The sequence below is a fragment of the Gadus morhua genome, chromosome 12 (assembly GCF_902167405.1).
Source record: "Gadus morhua chromosome 12, gadMor3.0, whole genome shotgun sequence".
NCBI lineage: Eukaryota > Metazoa > Chordata > Actinopteri > Gadiformes > Gadidae > Gadus > Gadus morhua.
In genome coordinates this window covers 12221919-12242749 of record NC_044059.1, presented here as the reverse complement: position 1 = coordinate 12242749, position 20831 = coordinate 12221919, and the positions used below count along the sequence as shown (strand labels likewise).

The following is a 20831-nucleotide window of genomic DNA, read 5'->3' as shown; positions in this document are numbered from 1 at the left end:
TACCACAGACTGCAGGAATGTAGAGAGACCACGCAATCTTTTCTAAACTTAAACTGTGCTACTTTATTGTACAGTTATAATAATGTGCAGTAGCCTAGCCCTTTCATTCAGATACCTAGTTTGCCTCTTGATCAAATGCTTTTCCTTTTGGGTTTTTGCTCAGTTTTTTCCTTTCTGTTGGTATGAGATCGAATGGAGTTTGGTCCACCTCCTGTCAGTGGGGGCCTCTGAATCCATCACCCCAGACTCTGGACCTCATTACAGGCGGTACACTGACAACCTTGACCGTAGTTGGACATGGCATGTGCCGATTATTATCATAAGACTGTAAATCTGTCGGACTGGACATCTACGATGGATTCCGAGGTGTTATGAGCCAGCCTTCCGTGTAAAGACAGATCACAGCAGAGAGGCTATTTTGCTTATAAAACCACTTCCCCCGCTGCCTTTAAACGGCCAATAAAGACAATGTTTATACAAAGGGATCCTTGGTGTGTATAATACCTCACTTTTATTTGTTTTCCTGGTTTCAGCCACATGCATTAGACCTTCCTCGTTAGTTTGTGGTTTTTGTATTGCAGCTTTATTTATATCAGTGTTTCCACACGGTAAAACAGCAACACCCTGAAGAAGAGCGATATTGTGGACATTTTGAGCACATTTTTGTACCGGAGCCTGCGAAATTCTTGGAAAAATAACTTGATGATCTGCTGTGTTTTGCCTCAATTTCCATGGAGATTCCAAAACTTCCTGCTTGAGAAGCCTTGGAATGCGCCCCCGCCGCCCCCCCCCCGCACACACTTTTCCAAATAAATCCGGGCACCGTCTTCTGCTTTTACGTGGGTTAGCTCTCTAGAGCTCCGGTAAGACGACACCGCGGACCAAGGGCTGCCCTTGATTCCAAAGGATCGATGTCCCTCCGAGGTGCCACCTGGTGTCGCTCACCGGGGGCTCTGGGTGACCGTTACCGTCTAGGGACGATCGGTCGTCGATCGTCCGCCATTGTGCGTCGGGCTGCGTTGGTTTGACCCATTTGTCGTTTATTGATTCCCTGCCAGCTTTTTATTTTGTATTTTTTAACTCTTTATTTTTCGAAAATACATCGAAGACAACTACATAAACAGACAGACAAGCCCCCATAAGTAAAGCTTCTTCTTTTCTCCCCTTCTTTTTCAAGTTATCTTGTGACTCTCCTGGGTCACCTTCTCGCCATGGGAACCGGGCCTTCGTCACCACACCTGGTGAGGCTGCGGTAGGACTAACGATCTGGGAGAGCAGTTCATTAACCATCACTAGGCTGCGGTTAGCTCGTCAGCTAACCTCGGAAACTCGACATACATGAATACCACACACACACACACACACACACACACACACACACACACACACACACACACACACACACACACACACACACACACACACACACACACACACACACACACACACACACAGTCTGCTCTGGCTGATAAGCCTGAGTCACAATGTGTCTGGGAGGTGGTTGTGTGTCCGTTGTGTTCCGCATGTCTACTCCAACTGACCTCACATGGTCTCTAACGCCTCTACGAAACAACAAAGTAGGCTTTCTGCCAATGTATCTTGTTTTGAAGTTATGTATATGGTTCCATGGATAGGGGCTGTACCTAGTCCATCGTATAGTTGATTAATAGTTAGTTCATCTCATCAGATATGGGAAGTCCTTTCCATTTAGTTGGGATTCCGAATTCCTGAGACTTATGGTAACCTGATGACTAATTTTTTAATGACTTATAGTCCTAGTCACTTTAATGACGAATAACTGAATCCATAGAAGACAATCGAGTCCGTCTTGTGTGTATGTGTGACATACTTGATATAAACATGTGTCTACCGCCATCTAGTGTCGCTGTGGAGGCACGGACTCTCAGTGGTTCCACCTTTTTTGAGCAAACGCCCCCCTGACCTTACCATGATCCTCTGGCACCCCCCCCCCCCCCCCCCCAATAAAAAAATATAAATGTATCTAAAAAACACATATACACTTTTTTTACACATATTGCTGAAAGGGGTCATTGCATCGTTTTTCATTGATTTTGCGGTGGTCACTAATGGCAATAAATGCCCTCTGAGTCGGTTTTGGTGAAAAATATATGAATAAATATTAATTAATATTCATGACATGCAAATGTATCACCTCTGATTTGCTAACAGCACTGTCCATAACTGTAATAAACCCAATTAAACTACCTTGGGCACTGCGACCGTGGCCACGGCACTCCCGCGACTCCTGCCTTTTTTCTTGGCTCATGATAGGCCTCTGATCTTGTAAGCCCCAAACAAAAAATCACATTGTCTTGGACCTTCGCCGATCGGGGGGCCTATCATGGGCCTGTATATATTTTTTTTACTGCAGCTCATGATAGGTCCCCCGATCGGTGTAGGCCCTGGGGCTTCAACCCAGGCAAGCCCGTGCATTAAGGTGGCCTTTTAGCTTGTCTGTGATTTATCGCGGGCTTAAAGCTAAAATCATTCAAATTAATACGCTTTATTTTGTGATTACCCCCGCTGCCTTGGCCCTATATAATTCATTTCTGCAGCCAGGGGCAATGCAATAAGATGATCCTCCTGTAGACATGGTTGTTTGCTTTTCCGTAACCATTTCAGCGAGCCTCAGAGCCTGACTCATTACCTGGCTGCTAGAACCACAGAGTAGGAGTAGTAGGTTACCATGCCAGTGACGTAACTGATTGTTGAAATCCAACATGGTGGCGCACTGTAACACTTTCACCGTACAATTTAATCCCTTTTAGCAAGTTCAGCCATTTTTTGTTATTGTACCAATGAGAAGGCAGACAACACATCTGTTATATCACCTAAACTTCAAATTTCAGTTCAGTTCATCTTTAAGGGGAACTTCTTTGTTAACGATTTTTCCCTCATAATTAACTCTGTCATATATATTTCTTCCGTTATTGTTCTTGACTACAAATGTTTAATTTCCCCAGAATTTCAAATATTTTTCAAGTAAGAAAGCCCTTAATTCACTTGAGAAATGTGTGCTTTGACATTTTGACCATGTGAATGAGGCTGCAGTTCAGGTTTATAAGTGCAATTATTTTTCATATATGTGACAATTATCTGTTATATTTATATATCTTCCATTAGTGTGTTCTTGACTTTTAATTTTTGCTCGGACCCCGTTAATTACCGCTTGCGGTTATATATATTTTTCCCATGTCCCATTACGGGTTCCGTACCACAGAACCCACGCAGCGGCAGCAATAAAGTTATAAACTCTGTGCTGGTCTAAGGTCAGATCCGCTCTACACTTCTGCTTATTTGTTATCAGTTCCTTGTCAATGTCTTGCTGTTGCTGTCCTCCGATCACTTAAGGTGGTGATATCACTCACTAGTCACGTTTCCATCTAAAAGGTGATGCGAATCTTTCGAAAGTTCGCAAAAAAGGAATTCCAATTAGGTGCGTTTCCATCAAGTGGTTGAAGCGAAAAACTACTCCCCTGCCCGGCTCGTGGACGGCTGGAGAAGAATGGAGGGGTAACCTTCATTTTACTTCTTAAATGAAGTAGAATAATGAACTGTTAACCCGCGAACTTGGGTTATGTTATTCAGCGTTACTGTAGAGATCATGACGATAGCTTATGTAACGGGAGTCCGGGCGTGAGCAGGACCGAACCGCGCTGTATGACCACTGTTACATTTGTTTCAGGTAGCCTAGTTTTGCACCAGAAATATTTGAAAACCATGCAAGTTTCAAATAACCCCCAAAAAAATACATCACTTTCCCAGCGCCCCAGTTGAGGAACCATGCTCTAACTGCTCTCAGCTTTGACAAACGGGTGGCATGTGGCTCAGAAGGTAGAGCTGGTTGGCTGGTAACCGGGAGGTTGCTGGTTCGATCCCCGGCACCTCCTAGCAGAGTGTGGAGTTGTCCCAGAGCATGACACCTAACCCTCAGTGCTACCGACGAGCTGGCTGTCGCCATGCGTAGTCGACACCACCGTCGCTGTGTGAATGGGTGAATGTTAGGAAATGTTGTAAAGCGCTTTGAGTGGCCACTGGTTAGAAAATCACTATATAAATGCAGTCCATTTACGATCCTCCACTTTATAGAGGATTCAAACGAGCATTTCATATGGAGGCAGTTCTTCTCATGTGACATATATAATCCATAAAAGCAGATGAGTTCAATCTGGTATTTTGAATAAAGGAGTTATTTACATGTAGAGTAGCTGCTCCATTCTTCTCCTGCTGCCCGCGGTTGTGAGTTGACGACTCGGATGCGGGGCCAAGCTCCCACCGGCCTACCGATTGGTCGAAGCCACGCGAAGATGCGCTCTCATTGGTTGATTTCAACGGGGGGGGGTTGTTACTTCCTGATTACTCTTCCGGCTTACATCGTACGGAAAAAAAGAGAAAAGACGAATGGAAAAACATTGAGACTTAAAAAAGCAACTTCGGCCCCGATTTCTCCACCAAAAGGTACAATGCGTGCAGAGTGTGAACCCGCGTTAATGCGTAGCGTGTGTTGGGCGTCAGCCCCTTGATTGTGGGTAGAGTTTAAAACGCGTTTGAAACCGGCGGTGTTGAGCGAGCCTAGCGTTAGCTCGCATGCTAACGAGCTAACCAAGAGCAGGGTCTCCCTGCACTAATTTCACACTATTATCCTCCAGATAACACAGAGCAGGGTTCACCTGCACTAATATCACACTCTTATCATTCAGCATCGTTATTGACAGTGTTGTGGCTTTAGAGGGCGTTTGCAGTGAGCGACGCCGTGTGTGTGTGTGTGTGTGTGTGTGTGTGTGTGTGTGTGTGTGTGTGTGTGTGTGTGTGTGTGTGTGTGTGTGTGTGTGTGTGTGTGTGTGTGTGTGTGTGTGTGTGTGTGTGTGTCTTTACTTTGTCGATTGTCTGACGGTCATTATCGATGTGTAGCATTACACAGATCAGCACTTGAATGTATTGACGGACAGGATCCCCTTTACACCGCGCAGCGACGACCCGTATGATCCACTCTGGATCCGGACTAACAGCGGGGGTTTAAACGGAGTTGGATGAATCGCTGTGTCTTCCCTTTGAGTTGCTGTTGGGCATGGCTAGCGACAACCGAGGGAACATCTCGGGGTGTGAATCTAACAAAATGCAGTCCGTCTTGCAGTCTGGCTTCACACGTTGGCTCCAAAAGCTGGCGATCAATCCGTTAGAAAATATGCTGTTGCGAATAGATCGATTCGGTAGGTTGAAAGAGCTTGTACTTTCTGTTAACGAGGACCGTTTGTCCGTAAGCTTCTTTGGTCGTCTTTAACTTACCTGAAAGTTAGAAACGGTGTCGATGTTAACGATCGACGTGTATTTTCTAGATCCTAACCGACTAAAGAGATGAGCTCCCAGCAGTTCCCCAGACACGGCATGCCGGGCTCCACCGGAGGCCCCCAGATCCCAGGTGGGGGAAACCTGGTCTCCGTGAACCAGCAAGGCCAACAAGGTAGGAACCCCGTCATTGACATTTACATTTAGGGCATTTAGCCTTTATCCAAAGCGATTTATAATAAGTAAATTTGTCAGAAGAAACAAAAAAGTATTGCTGTCGGTACAGTAAGGATGTTCATAGAACCAACTGCCAAGCACCAACAATCGCTAGGTTAACCCATTCCCCGTATAAAACAGATAGATAGGATAAGATGCTACATAATCCTAAGTACTATTTTTAATTGCAAGGATATACAATAAGTGTCTAAATGAAGTGCCAGGATGTGCATCATACAATAAATGCGTTAATCCCCTCATAGGTAACAATCAGCTGTTTCTCTCTCAGCTCTGTGCCTGTCAAGTGCCGCCTTTCACGTGTTGTTTTCCCGCCTTTAGCCGGCGGCGACCACGACAGCGGCCGCGACGGAGACCACGCCCCCCAAGACCACCCCCCCGGCGGGGGAGGGGCGTCGCTGGCCTTCCGGGACGACAAGCAGGAGACGGTGGTGGTGCGACCCTACCCCCAGGTGCAGACGCACGGCCCGCCCCAAACTGCCCCCCAGCCCCTCCCCATCCAGCCGGGCACCCCGGTGACGGTGTCCGCCGCCCCCGTCCACCTGCCCCAGGGCCAGCCCCCCAGCCTGAGCGAGGGGCCGGTGAAGGTAGGGCCCCCCTCCGCTGGTCACCTTAGTGTCTGTGCTTAGTAAGCATCATTATGTGGGATGGCTATGGTGGTCAACCCAAGCCGAATGGTACAGGGTTCGATCGCTTATCTCTGCGGACCACCGGTAGAAAACCATGAGCCTGATGCCCAGCTGCCCCGTGATGACATCTATTTAAAAACAAATTCAGTGGCCGTAGTGTTGTGGTTGGAATGGATAGTCAACAGCATGCATTGTTATTCCCATGCATTAGGGGGCGCTCTATGGTACCTGTTCAATGTGACTTGTAACGTTGTTCTTGTGCTAGTAACCTTGTACTATGTAACCAACATAATGCGTAGCTTTGGGTAGAGCACGTGCTGGATGACGGGGTCATCGTGTCCCTGTGTGTCCTTCTGCAGCTGAAGCCCCCCATGCCCAGCCGCCTCATCGCCCCGGCCCCGGCCTCCAACCAGACCCACCACTCCACGCCCTCGAAGGTGCCTAGCAACCTCACCGTCACCATGGAGAGCAGCATCACTCCCACCCCCTCCATCCCCGTGGCAACCATCAGCGGTCAACAGGTGAGCCTGTCCGGCAGCGGGTGCTTTATACTCCTACTCTTCATCAACCAGTCAAACTTTATTTATAAAAAAAAACATATTTCTCTCACCGAGAAATATTTGACCGCTAGAGTGAAGCAAACATACCCATTGGAAGAGGAAGCACTCGGCTGCTGGTCCAGGAAGTGATTCAGGGACCTCTCAGGGATCTCGTTACGTCTTCTGAAGCAGCTCGGGACTTGACGGAGTTGAAACGGAGTCGCCCGCAATGCCTCTCGAGACTCTCAGCGCTCGCTTCTAGTAGAACAAAGCGTGTTCCACCGCGTGACGGTTCCCCTCGAGGAGCAGGTGAGGCCTGGGTTCTGGGTGTGTCTGCCTGTTCGCCGACCGCCTGTTGTTCTCTCCCCCCAGGGCCACCCCCAGGGTAACCTCCACCAGCTGATGTCGGCCAACATCCAGATCATCCGCAGTGGCGCGCCGGTGCAGATCGGGACCTCGGCCGCGCCCCCTCAGACCTTCGGCTCCCACCTCCCTCGTGGTAGGCGTGGCCTAATGACCACCTCACACCACACCGCACACTGACCTCGGGTTAACCCGGGTACACTCAACCTTACCTTAAGGAAGGTCGCCTCAACATCGGGATCCATCCTGCTGTATTTGATCGTTGTGGTTCTTTTACTGCCTTTTGTTTAATATATTTCATATGTTTAATGGGCTGAAGTTCTTGTGTTTGATGTATATTGGTTTTTATTGTCGTTATGGTTAATGTAGTTCTTGTTGGGCTTGTAGTTCTTGTGCCTAATGTGGTTCTCGTGGTTGTTATGGTTAATGTAGTCCTTGTTCTGCTTGTAGTTCTCTTGGTAAATTGAGTTATGATTGTATCTGTCATTGCTGGTCTGGTCGTCCCCATGTCTCTGATGTACCCGTGTGCTTCCTGTGTGCTTCCCGTGTGCTTCCTGTGTTCGTCCAGGTGCGGCTGCAGCAGCGGCCATGTCCGGCCCCAAGACGGTCCTGCGGCCCACGACCGGAACCAACTCCGGCCAGGGCAACGTGCCGCACATCATTCACCTCGATACCATCAGGGTATGCTGCTTCCATACTCCCAGTAGAAGCTCAACCAACTCCAACATGACCATAACCATACAGTGAACCCAACACAAACTGCTTCACCAAAGCAATGATGCAGAATTAGTCTGTTGACGGCTCTGGTACCAGGAGGTACTGTGCTCTGTTGCCATGGTACCAGGAGGTACCGTGCTCTGTTGCCATGGTACCAGGAGGTACAGCGCTCTGTTACCATGGTTTCAGGAGGTACAGTGCTCTGTTGCCATGGTACCAGGAGGTACAGTGCTCTGTTGCCATGGTACAGTGCTCTGTTGCCATGGTACCAGGAGGTACAGCGCTCTGTTACCATGGTACCATGAGGAACAGTGCTCTGTTGCCACGGTAGCAGGAGGTACAGTGCTCTGTTGCCACGGTACCAGAAGGTACAGTGCTCTGTTGCCATGGTACCAGGAGGTACAGTGCTCTGTTGCCATGGTACCAGGAGGTACAGCGCTCTGTTACCATGGTACCAGGAGGTACAGCGCTCTGTTGCCACGGTAGCAGGAGGTACAGTGCTCTGTTGCCACGGTACCAGAAGGTACAGTGCTCTGTTGCCACGGTACCAGGAGGTACGGTGCTCTGTTGCCATGGTACCAGGAGGTACAGTGCTCTGTTACCATGGTACCAGGAGGTACAGTCGGACGGCGTCAGCAGCTCTGTTACCATGGTACCAGGAGGTACAGTCAGATAGCGACAGCAGCTCTGTGACCGTGACACCGCCTCTGTCCCCACAGACCCGCCCCCCCATCACCACGACGACGGCCGTGCTGCCCACCGTGGTCGCCCCCATCTCGGCCAGCAGGACCCAGTCCCCGGTCATCAACCCCGCCGTGACCCAAGCGGCTGACATGGTTCACGGGTACGTACCCCTGGACGGACGGCTCCCTGCCGGACCCTGGTTCTCCATTCTCCCCAGCACAAAGCGTTCTGGGAGGGGAAGAAGGGAGATTCAATATGAATGATGTGTTGACATCCATTTCCATTGTTTATGTTAACACCATTGTTGACTTGGGCATTTTCTTAGTTCAGTGAGCAAAATGGGGATGTGATCTAACAAACTGGAATATTACTCTTCCAATTGACTTAACTTTCCTAAAGGTGGGTTTTCAAATTCAATACGTTTGACCGAGGAGAGATTATTTTGTGTACATAGTCAATACAAGAACCACCCTGAAGTCCCTCACGTTCCCCCATCGTGTGGCCTGACCCCCCCCATCTCTATCCCCCCTCCCCAGACGGGCCGGCCTGACCATCCACCCTCCCCCCGCCACCATCAGCATCCAGCGGCCGCAGGCGTCTCGCGACGCCACCACCCGCATCACCCTGCCCTCGCACCCCGCCCTCGGAGGCTCCAAGCCCCAGCAGCCCCACGCCCTGACCCAGGTAGGACTGGGACAAGGCATGGCCCGGGTAGGACTGGGACAAGGAATGACCCGGGTAGGACTGGGACAAGGAATGACCCGGGTAGGACTGGGACAAGGCATGACCCGGGTAGGACTGGGACAAGGAATGACCCGGGTAGGACTGGGACAAGGCATGACCCGGGTAGGACTGGGACAAGGAATGACCCGGGTAGGACTGGGACAAGGCATGACCCGCGTAGGACTGGGCCAAGGCATGGCCCAGGTAGGAGGGACATGCTCCCGGTAGGACTGGGACAAGGCATGGCCCAGGTAGGAGGGACACGCTCCCGGTAGGACTGGGACAAGGCATGACCCAGGTCAGATGTAAACACCTCACACAGGCCACCACCGAGGTCAGACCTGGAACAGGATGAACCTCCTGAACGTTTTGTTCCGTCATCTCTCTATTCAGTATATTCTCAATCTATCAGCTGATACAAACTTCTGCTAACTAGCATACTGCTGGCAAAATCCCAGCACATTGCTAGCTTTTGCTGTAAACTTGTTAAGTTTTCCGAAGCATTCTAATGCTCCAAGCAAGCACCTCATTTGCGATGTTACGTCACCACCGACGGGTCGTTCAGGGTCTGTTCTATTTGGGTGACTGGTTCTTGCTCTTACACGATGTCTCTGGTTCGTCTCCGCAGAAGTCCATCTTCAGCACCATGACCCCGATGGCTGCTGCTACAGTGGCCCCCATCGTGGCCACCAACGCCGTGCCATCCACCACCACCATGGGTACGCCCTCCTTCATACTGGGGCTGGGCGGGCCAGCCCCGTTAAAGTTAACCGCGATGAAATGAAGATATCGACTTATCATGAAACCCCAGTTCAGGCTCATTAAGGATATCTTCCATCTTATGGTGGAATTGTACTGATATAAGTATTGACCCTTTTGGGTATATGTAGGCGTGTATGATTATATGTTAGTAAGTGTAAGCATGTATATACAAACATACTGTATGTATGACATTTTTTTGTTACTCTTAAGAATGTGAGAAGGGGGCGGGCTTGATATAAGCTGAAGCTTCTGCCCCTACCTTATGGTTAAGACCAATAAAATGCATGAATTCATTAATTCATGCATTCAGTTCAATCGTCAACATTAGTAACCATGAGAAGAGGTTGTGTCCAAGTTGAGACCACCCCGGTCTGTCAACAAACGATGTAGCCTGACGGATCCATCACTCTCCCTGTCGCTCCTCCAGCCCCACACTCTCAGATGACCAGCAACACCATCGTAACCATGACGATGGCGTCCCACTCCTCCCACGCCACGGCGGCCACCACCTCCGCCATCCCAGTCGGTTAGTGGTTCTACCTCCCAGTTCACACGTCACACAATGGTACCATAGACTTACAGATAGGAGTTGGTGATGGTTTCACTTCCTGGTCCAAATACAACCAGGAGGCAAACTGTTTCTGTTAACTTGAATAGAGTTCTATAAATGGATCAAGATACAAAAACCCCATTCTGAGGGCTTGAAGGACGATTGAGAGAGAATATTTTTTGTCCAATCATACCCACTGTGTGGTTCTAAAGAGAAAGGAAAAGAGGAAATGGCTTTACCAGAGGCTATAAAGAGTGTTGCTCTCATTGCGGGGATGACTGATAACGAGCTATACAAGACCAACGCATGATATAAACAGTTATCGTGCAGTGATATTGACTAATGGATTATATAAACAGTGTTTGTCGTAGATAATGTCTCAAACATGATATGAACAGTGTTTGTATTAGATCATCTCTCTTGCATGATATAAACAAATAATACTGTATCTCTATCTCCCCATGGATATAAAAGTGTTGCCTCACCATTGGTGTGTGTGTGTGTGTGTGTGTGTGTGTGTGTGTGTGTGTGTGTGTGTGTGTGTGTGTGTGTGTGTGTGTGTGTGTGTGTGTGTGTGTGTGTGTGTGTGTGTGTGTGTGTGTGTGTAATGTGTTATAAACACGTTGTCTGTTCTCCTCCTCAGCCAAGGTGGTCCCCCAGCCCATCGCCCACACGTCGCCCCGCGTGCAGCCGGACTACACCGGGGAGAGAACCAACCTCATCCCCATCCCGGGGCACAGATCCTCCCCCAGCGCCGTCACCATGGAGGCCCGCAGCGACAACAGGTGGGGGGTGGGGGGGTGAGGGGTGTGGTGAAGAAGGAGGCGGAGCTGTTTAGGAATTATTAATAAACAATATAAAGGTTTACAGCTAGGGGGCGTAGTTCGGCCGGACGGGAAGCCAATCAGAATGAAGGACCTTATTAGGTTCATACCCATGTCTGGTGTAACTTGTGCTGCTACTCCTGCCCGTGGTTCGTCTCTGTTCTAAACCGATGGGCTCTGTTCAACGCCCTCCTCCTGCAGGTCATCGGTTCCGGTTCAGTTCCAGTACTTCCTGCCCGCCTACCCCTCCTCCCCGTACCACACCTACACCCCCATCACCAGCTCCGTGCCCACCCTGCGCCAGTACCCAGGTGAGGAGGTACCCCGTGATGCCCCCACACCCTCCTCTCACTGCTTACCAGCTGGTCATCTGGCTGGGGTTTATATCCAAAGAGCCTTGGAGTGAATACAGAGACAGGTCATTAAGGAGCAAGTAGGGGTTAGACAGTACAGAGACAGGTCATTAAGGAGCAGGTAGGGGTTAGACAGTATAGAGACAGGTCATTAAGGAGCAGGTAGGGGTTAGACAGTACAGAGACAGGTCATTAAGGAGCAGGTAGGGGTTAGACAGTACAGAGACAGGTCATTAAGGAGCAGGTAGGGGTTAGACAGTACAGAGACAGGTCATTAAGGAGCAGGTAGGGGTTAGACGGTACAGAGACAGGTCATTAAGGAGCAGGTAGGGGTTAGACAGTACAGAGACAGGTCATTAAGGAGCAGGTAGGGGTTAGACGGTACAGAGACAGGTCATTAAGGAGCAGGTAGGGGTTAGACAGTACAGAGACAGGTCATTAAGGAGCAGGTAGGGGTTAGACAGTACAGAGACGGGTCATTAAGGAGCAGGTAGGGGCTAGACAGTACAGAGACGGGTCATTAAGGAGCAGGTAGGGGTTAGACAGTACAGAGACAGGTCATTAAGGAGCAGGTAGGGGTTAGACAGTACAGAGACAGGTCATTAAGAAGCAGGTAGGGGTTAGACGGTACAGAGACAGGTCATTAAGGAGCAGGTAGGGGTTAGACAGTACAGAGACGGGTCATTAAGGGGCAGGTAGGGGTTAGACGGTACAGAGACAGGTCATTAAGGAGCAGGTAGGGCTTAGACAGTACAGAGACAGGTCATTAAGGAGCAGGTAGGGGTTAGACAGTACAGAGACAGGTCATTAAGGAGCAGGTAGGGCTTAGACAGTACAGAGACAGGTCATTAAGGAGCAGGTAGGGCTTAGACAGTACAGAGACAGGTCATTAAGGAGCAGGTAGGGGTTAGACAGTACAGAGACAGGTCATTAAGGAGCAGGGAGGGATTAGACAGTAAGAGACAGGTCATTAAGGAGCAGGTAGGGGTTAGACAGTACAGAGACAGGTCATTAAGGAGCAGGTAGGGGTTAGACAGTACAGAGACGGGTCATTAAGGAGCAGGTAGGGGTTAGACAGTACAGAGACAGGTCATTAAGGAGCAGGTAGGGGTTAGACAGTACAGAGACAGGTCATTAAGGAGCAGGTAGGGGTTAGACAGTACAGAGACAGGTCATTAAGGAGCAGGTAGGGGTTAGACAGTACAGAGACAGGTCGTTGGGGCAATAAAAGCGGTGGTCTGTCCACCCCGATCTGACCTTTGACCCTTCCCTCCCCAGTGACCCCGCAGGCCCCTAGCTCCGCCCTGCCGTCCCCCGCCGGCGTGGGCGTGGCCACCACGGTCCACCTCAACCCCATGCAGCTGATGGCGGTGGACCGCATCGGCCTGCAGTCGCCCCAGATCGGGCCCCAGGGCCTGCAGCCGGGGGCCCTCACGGCCCAGGGGCTCCAGCCCAGCCCCATGGGGGTGCAGGGGCTGCACGCAGGGGCCTCCATCACCACCGCCCAGGGCCTCCAGCAGGGGGCCCTCACCGCCCAGCAGAACCAGCAGCCGATGGACGCCAAGCCTGGTGAGAGCTCCACCGCCGCAGACCCAGTAACACACGCACTGGGAGCACTGGGTGTAGCGATGAGGAGTGAGGCTCCAGGAGGTCACACACGTGGTTAGGAACACGGCAGTGAAATGGTTGACCCGCAATTCTGGCCAATCAGAAACAGCCATTGAAGGGAGTATTTGGCACCATTTTTGTTAGCTCTCCTGTGAAATTAATTGTCGGTCGGTCAATCAATCAAACGTTATTTGTATTGCAGTTTTCACGCAACACTTTAATCCGAAGGGCTGAACAAGGGAAATTGTGTTTATTCATTTGACACGGAGATTAAAGCACAAAACGATTACACACTACTTGATCAGTTGTGTGTAATCTGCCACCTCTCCACAAGATCGCACTAAATCCTCCCAAATGCACCTTTAAGGTTGTATTCGTACATTGCGACCGATTGCGACACGCTAGCCTGCCTGTAGTCTTCCTCGTCTAACCCTCGTCTGCCTGTAGTCTTCCTCGTCTAACCCTCGTCCCCGTCTCTCAGGCATGGTCCTGGCGGACGGCTTCGTGGCGAGCACCATCTGCAGCACGTTCGGCGGCGCGCAGCCCGCGGCCACCATGGTGCAGGCCCACACCCAGGCGGTGGGCGGGGCCCCCACGTTAGCCTCCTCCCCCCGGCCCAGCATCCTGCGCAAGAAGCCCACCAATGACGGGTGAGTACAGCGCTGAGTGACAGGTGTTTGTCGGGACCTCATCGCCACGGGACATGTGTTTTGGTCAGTCAGGGTTGGTTAGTTGGTTACACAATAGGTCGGCCCCTGTTTGGTGTCTCTTGTTCCTGAGCAGGGATCGTGACGATGCTGTAAAGCCCGTTAGAGGCCTTCTAATGTGGCCAGATAACCACCTTATTTACAAGCTTAAAGCATGGAAAAAGAGATGGCAACTAGCCCAGTGACCTTAAGCTTAGAGATGAGTGGCTAGAGCCCGTCGGTGAGGTGACCTGGGTAAGGGTGAGTGTGAGATGTACAGGTCTGAGGGGCCGTCTGACCTGGGTCAGGGCCCGTCTGACCTGGGTCAGAGCGTCTGACCTGGGCCCGGGGCCGTCTGACCTGGGCCAGGGGACGTTTGCGGCCGTTGGAAGCTGATGGGGGCGTTGGATGGTCAGGCCTGGCCGTCCGTGTCAGGCCAGGAGAGGTTCCGGTCCTTGCGCACTGCGTGTAACGACCCTCTTGGTTCCAGGTGTGCCCGGAAGAACCTGATGTTGGGCGAGCCCAACGCGGGCCGGTTGGAGGGCTCGGTGAGGGGCTCGGGGTCTCCAAGGCCGTCAGGGTGAGTGTCAATCATCCTCCAACAACAGTATCCTACATCCATCCATCCCTAAGTCCTTCATCTCCTCCCTCCTTCATCTCCTCCCTCCTTCATCTCCTCCACCCTTCATCTCCTCCACCCTTCATCTCCTCCACCCTTCATCTCCTCCACCCTTCATCTCATACATCCTTCATTCCCTTCTCTCTTCATCTCCTCCATCTCCTTACCCTTCATCTCCTCCACCCTTCATCTCCTCCATCCTTCATCTCCTCCACCCTCCATCTCCTCCACCCTTCATCTCCTCCACCCTTCATCTCCTCCACCCTTCATCTCCTCCACCCTTCATCTCCTCCATCCTTCATCTCCTCCACCCTTCATCTCCTTCATCCTTGACCTCTGACCTCTCTCTGTCTCAGGCTGAAGCCCAAGGCCGAGGTCCACGTTGCCATGGCGCCGCCCGTCATGGCGGCGGTGGAAGCCCTGCCCTCCCAGCAGGGGGCGGAGCTCCAGCAGCAGGCGGTGGCGTCGTCCCCCGCCCAGCACCTGTCCCAGGCCCCGCCCCCCTCCGGCCCCCCTCCCCCCCCCTCCTCCCAACCCCTGGCGGTGCTCTCCGCCATGATGCCCGCCAACATGGCCGTGTCGCCGCCGGTGCCCGCCTCCATGGCCAACACGGTGGCCTCGCCCACGCAGCCGGCCGCCAGCAGCACGGCCGCCGGCGCCCTCTGCCCCGAGGTCAAGATCAAGCAGGAGGCGGAGCCTATGGACACCTCGCATCCAGGTGGGTGGTTGGCTCCTCCTACTCTGGTCCCGGGGACTTTATCATAGAACCTAATGACCTCTGACCTCTGCAGGTCTAGTGTTATAATATTAAAGGTCTTGTGTTGAAGTTCTAGTGTTGTAGTATTAAAGGTCTCGTATTTAAGGTGTAACATAGATTCTAGTGTTAAAGGTCTAGTTTTAAGGTCTCCTATTAAAGGGTAGTAATATAGATTCTAGTATTGAAGGTCTGGTTTTATAGACTATACTATGAAGGTCCTCTGTTGAAGGTATAGCATAGAAGGCCTCGTGGGCTGGGTCTAGCATTGAAGTTCTATTGTGGAAGGTCTAATCTGGTAGTTCTAGTATTAAAGGTCTAGTATTATAGATTCTAGTATGGTTGGTCTTAAAGGTGTGGTATTATTTATTCTGGTATTAAAGGTGTAGTATTATAGATCCTTGTATTAAAGGTGTAGTATATTCTAGTATTAAAGGTGTAGTATTGTAGATCCTAGTATTAAAGGTGTAGTATTGTAGATCCTAGTATTAAAGGTGTAGTATTGTAGATCCTAGTATTAAAGGTGTAGTATTGTAGATCCTAGTATTAAAGGTGTAGTATTATAGATCCTAGTATTAAAGGTGTAGCATTATAGAACCTAGTATTAAAGGTGTAGTATATTCTAGTATTAAAGGTGTAGTACTGTGTATGTGTAGAAGCCCCCATGTGACCCCATGCCCCCCCCCCTGGTCCCAGGTCCTAACGTGAGCGGGGCGTCGGGCATGGGGGGCCACGGGTCCTCGTCGCTCTGCGGCCCCCCTCCCGGGGAACTGCTCCCGGGGGCGTCGCCGCGTAAGAAGCCCCGCAAGCAGCAGCACGTGATCTCCACGGAGGAGAGCGAGGTGCTGGAGACCAACTCCACGGACGAGGAGCGCGGCCTGGGCCGGCCAATCACAGGCCGCGCCGAGCGCCGGGAGTCCCCGCCCCGGGAGTACGTGGGTGAGTAACCGGACACCCCCCCCCCCCCAACATTGCCGTCCTGTTCAACCCTGGAAGGAGACGGGGCTGGGCGATTAATCAAATTTTGATCGCGATTTCGATTGTAGCATCAAACGATCTAAAAATGAACATAAAAAAAAGTTAAGTGTAGTAGAGAAAGTCCAGAACCCTTGGATACATATTGCTAAATTATTTTCGATTTTTACATTTTCTTTTTGACCATTTGCGTATTTTTTTAAGGAAAAATGTCAAAGTCCTCAGTTACAAAGTGTTTTTCGGGAGAGACATGCTGAATAAATACATCATGTTTTCAAACTCAAAGATAATCGTTGGAATAATCGGGATTTCAACATTGACCAAAACAATCGTGATTAGGATTTGTTCTAATCATGCTTTGAGACTGAACCTGTGATTCAGTAGCCTGGCTCCGCCCGCCTAAGTACTTCCGCTCAATTTGAATTTCCCTTCAGTACTAGGTCTGGACCTGCTGCATGTAATTTGGTTTTCTGGGGCCGCCACAGGACCCACCTTCGAAAGTTGACTGCATACATCATCTCTGGCCTTACTATAAAATATTGATTTACAATGTGCAATTTGGTACAGTCCATGTGGTTATTCTATCTGTGTGTAGTGTTATCTTGCTGACGTGTGTGTGCTTTTGTGTGTGTGTGTTTGTGTCTCCAGACGAGGAAGGAGTGCGATACGTTCCGGTGAAGCCCCGCCCCCCTGTCACTCTGCTGCGTCACTATAGAAACCCCTGGAAGGCCGCCTACCACCACTTCCAGCGCTACAGCGACATCCGGGTCAAAGGTCAGTCTGTCTCCTGTGCACCATCCGGACTGTGATGAGGGTCTTACCGGCAGTGTGTTGTTGTTTTCGTGGACCGTGGGGCTCCAGGAGTCCACCTGGGCTCCAGGAGTCCACCTGGACTCCTGGGTCTGGGCCGGGCCGGGTCCTGATGGGTTCTTGTCTCCCCAGAGGAGAAGAAGGGCTCTCTGCAGGAGATGGCCAACCAGAGGGGCGTGGCCTGCAGGGCGCAGGGCTGGAAGGTCCACCTGTGTGCCGCACAGCTCAGACAGCTGGTGAGTCCCCCCCACCTGTAGACCTGACTCCCCCCCCCCCCCCCACCTGTAGACCTGACTCCCCCCCCCCCCCACCTGTAGAGCTGACCCTCTCACCTGTAGAGCTGACCCTCCCACCTGTAGAGCTGACCCTCCCACCTGTAGAGCTGACCCCCCCCCTCCCACCTGTAGACCTGTCCCCCCCCCCCCCCTCTCACCTGTAGACCTGACCCCCCTCTCTCACCTGTAGACCTGACCCCCCCTCTCACCTGTAGACCTGACCCCCCCTCTCATCTGTAGACCTGACCCCCCCCTCTCACCTGTAGAGCTGACCCTCCCCCCCCCCCCCCCCCTCTCCCACCTGTAGACCTGTCCCCCCCCCCCCCCCCCTCACCTGTAGACCTGACCCTTACCCCATAGACCTGCCCCCCCCGGTCCTTGTGATACCAGTGGTTGTAGCCACTCGGTCCACTGGGGCTAACCCTGTGCTGCTGCTGTCCTCCAGTCTAGTCTGGAGCACGACGTGTACAGCCGTCTGTCCGGCCTGCAGGAGGGACTGATGCCCAAGAAGAGAGCCGCCGCCTCGGACGACGACATGCACCGCATCAACGAGCTCATCCAGGTGGGGACACACCTGGACGGACGGACGCACACACACCTGGACGGACGGACGCACACACACCTGGACGGACGCACACACACACACATGGACGCACACACACACACACCTGGACGCACACACACACACACCTGGACGCACACACACACACACACACACCTGGACGCACACACACACACCTGGACGCACACACACACACCTGGACGCACACACACACACCTGGACGCACACACACACACACCTGGACGCACACACACACACACCTGGACGCACACACACACACACCTGGACGCACACACCCGCACACACACCTGGACGCACACACCCGCACACACAACTGGACGCACACACCCGCACACACAACTGGACGCTCACACCTACACACACAACTGGACACACACACCTACACACACAACTGGACACACACCTACACACACAACTGGACGCTCACAACCACACACACAACTGGACGCTCACAACCACACACACAACTGGACACGCTGTCTTAACAGACGCGCAGCTTAACACACACTCACTTTAGCAGACTTAATACTAATCGTATATTATTATTATTGTAACTTTAATGCAATAGTTATTTTTTTCCATTATGACTTAATCCGTGCTTTAAGACTTAGCGTTTGCCGCTGTCAGGGTGTGCGTTCCCCCTAACGCCCGGGGCCGTGTGCTCCCCTCAGGGCAACATGCAGCGCTGCAAGCTGGTGATGGACCAGGTGACGGAGGCCCGGGAGACCATGATGAAGGTCCTGGAGCACAAGGACAAGGTCCTCAAGCTGCTCAACAAGAACGGCAGCGCCAAGAAGTCCTCCAAGCTCAAACGCAAGGAGCGCGCCTGAGGGGGCGGGGCCTGAGGGGTGACGTCTGAGGGGGCGTGGCCTGAGGGGGCGTGGCCTGAGGGGTGTCGCCTGAGAGGCGTGGCCTGGGGTCGGGCGTCGCGCCTTGTGTTCTTCTTCTTCCTGGAGCTGCTAAGAATCTGGTGCTAAGTCGCGCTACGTACAATCGCTGGACCCCCCCACCTGGGCCCGCGTTGCCTGCCTGAGAGAGGGGGAGACAACCCGCCCCCCCCTCTCTAGGTGAACCCCCACCCCCCACACCTGGAGCAAGGTCCTCAATGAACTTTACAGACAGGACGGATGCTCTTTTTTTATATTTTCAAAATCCTCTCTCTCCCCCCCCCTCTCTCCCCCCCCCCCCCCCCCCTCCCCCTAACCCCTCTCCCCCTCCCCTCTGCCCCTCCCCCCTGTAAACTCACAGTAGTAGAGAATGTCTCTTGTTTCAGTGGAACCCTGTAGGAAAGGATATATTTATGTAGTGATTCTTTGTGTGTGTGTGTGTGTGTGTGTGTGTGTGTGTGCATGAGAAGGTGTGTGTGTGTCAGGAAGAATGTGTGTGTGCGTGTGGGAGGAAGAATGCGTGTGCCTGAGGAGGTGTGTGTGTTTGTGAGTGTGTACAGACAACATCCAGAGAATGGAGAACATATATCAACTCTAAAGCCAGGAAAGTGATGTTTTACGAAGTATATGAAAATCATCTAATAGAAATCTTCAAAACGCGGTGTGGATTTGTGTCCATGTGTGTGCGTCCGTATACAGACTCGAGTCTCGACCATGTGCTCTTCTCATTCATCCGTGCCTTCATGTTCTCGTTCCATCGGACGGACTGACAGACAGACGGGGAACGGCCTCCAGAGATACTAACATGGATCGCCCAGCGGGGGGAGTGGAGCTGGACCCGAACTCTGATCAGGTCCCCACCTCGCGCTGCGTGTAGATCTCCTCCCTCAGCCCCCCCTTAGCCCTTCTGCTGTCCTCCAGATCACAGAGAGAGCGAGGGAGAAGGCCGTCGTGTTGTTCAGAACCGGGCGCCTCGCTGCTCAGAGACCCGACGCCAATCACGCCAAAACATGCTCTTATACAGGAAACATTGCGTCCATGGAGGTTCAGATGAAGGGCAGGCTGTGAGTGAACTAGGACGAGAGAATACTTCCAGGTGTCCGTTAGAGAGAGGCGACGCGGTGAGGGGGCGACAGCAGTGTAGGTTCAGGTCCCCCCCCCCCTCCACAGGGCGTTCGTGGGTCTTTACCGCGGGCTTGGAGGACGACTTGGTGTTCATGTGTAACACTGTAAATGTGTCCTTTTGGATTTCTTCTTTTGCGTTTTTTTTTTTTTTTTTTTCATTGAATTTATTATCTATTTTGTTTTTGTACTAAATGGAACATTTCATCCTGTGGGGTTGCCGAGCGTAACCGCGGTGACGAGGATGGGGTCCGGTGTTACCATGGTGACGTCCAACTGTTGTACATTGTTACTTGTCCTGTGTACTTGTAGTAAAGCTACTTCAACAATACGCCAAGACGTCCCGAGGAACTTGTTTACACACACACACACACTCTCTCTCTCTCTCTCTCTCTCTCTCTCTCTCTCTCTCTCTCTCTCTCTCTCTCTCTCTCTCTCTCTCTCTCTCTCTCTCTCTCTCTCTCTCTCTCTCTCTCTCTCTCTCTCTCTCTCTCTCTCTCTCTCTCTCTCTCTCTCTCTCTCTCTCTCTCTCTCTCTCTCTCTCTCTCTCTCTCTCTCTCTCTCTCTATTGTTTATGGTTTGATTATATTCGAGTGACTGATGAGGTACACATAATCACACTGATAAAGGATCAATAATATTGGCACACGAAGACCTTGTTTCCTGGTATGACGTGGTTATCATAATGAAGTCCTTACGGTCACAGATTAAAGGGCAAACTATATTTGTAATATGATTCTAAAGCAGCATTCTCCCCCCAAATAAATCTTCCTATTTCATTTTCGAGATTTTTATTTTGGATTTCTCTTAAAAGTACATTTTGGGTG

At 51.5% G+C, this 20831-nt stretch overlaps 1 protein-coding gene across 3 annotated transcripts; it reads left to right on the top strand.

Annotated features, from left to right (window-relative positions):
* Positions 1-3497: 3497 nt before the first annotated feature.
* Positions 3498-20335, top strand: sap130a (Sin3A-associated protein a). Of its 3 annotated transcripts, XR_003978868.1 has the most exons (22): positions 3498-4479; positions 5358-5482; positions 5863-6128; positions 6530-6691; positions 7082-7208; positions 7641-7753; positions 8509-8633; positions 9010-9157; positions 9825-9915; positions 10386-10484; positions 11152-11293; positions 11534-11643; positions 12964-13254; positions 13775-13943; positions 14470-14559; positions 14955-15316; positions 16049-16291; positions 16976-17101; positions 17270-17373; positions 17858-17974; positions 18667-19318; positions 19353-20335. XR_003978868.1 is itself a non-coding variant. In XM_030372192.1 (21 exons), the coding sequence occupies exons 2-21, from the start codon at positions 5377-5379 to the stop codon at positions 18823-18825; spliced, it is 3015 nt and encodes a 1004-aa protein (XP_030228052.1). In that variant the 5' UTR covers positions 3498-4479; positions 5358-5376; the 3' UTR covers positions 18826-20335. The 3 variants fall into 3 exon arrangements, 2 of the variants coding, with proteins under 2 accessions (XP_030228052.1, XP_030228051.1); XM_030372192.1 differs by having other exon boundaries at positions 5863-5993; positions 18667-20335; XM_030372191.1 differs by having other exon boundaries at positions 18667-20335.
* The last annotated feature ends 496 nt before the right edge of the window (positions 20336-20831 follow it).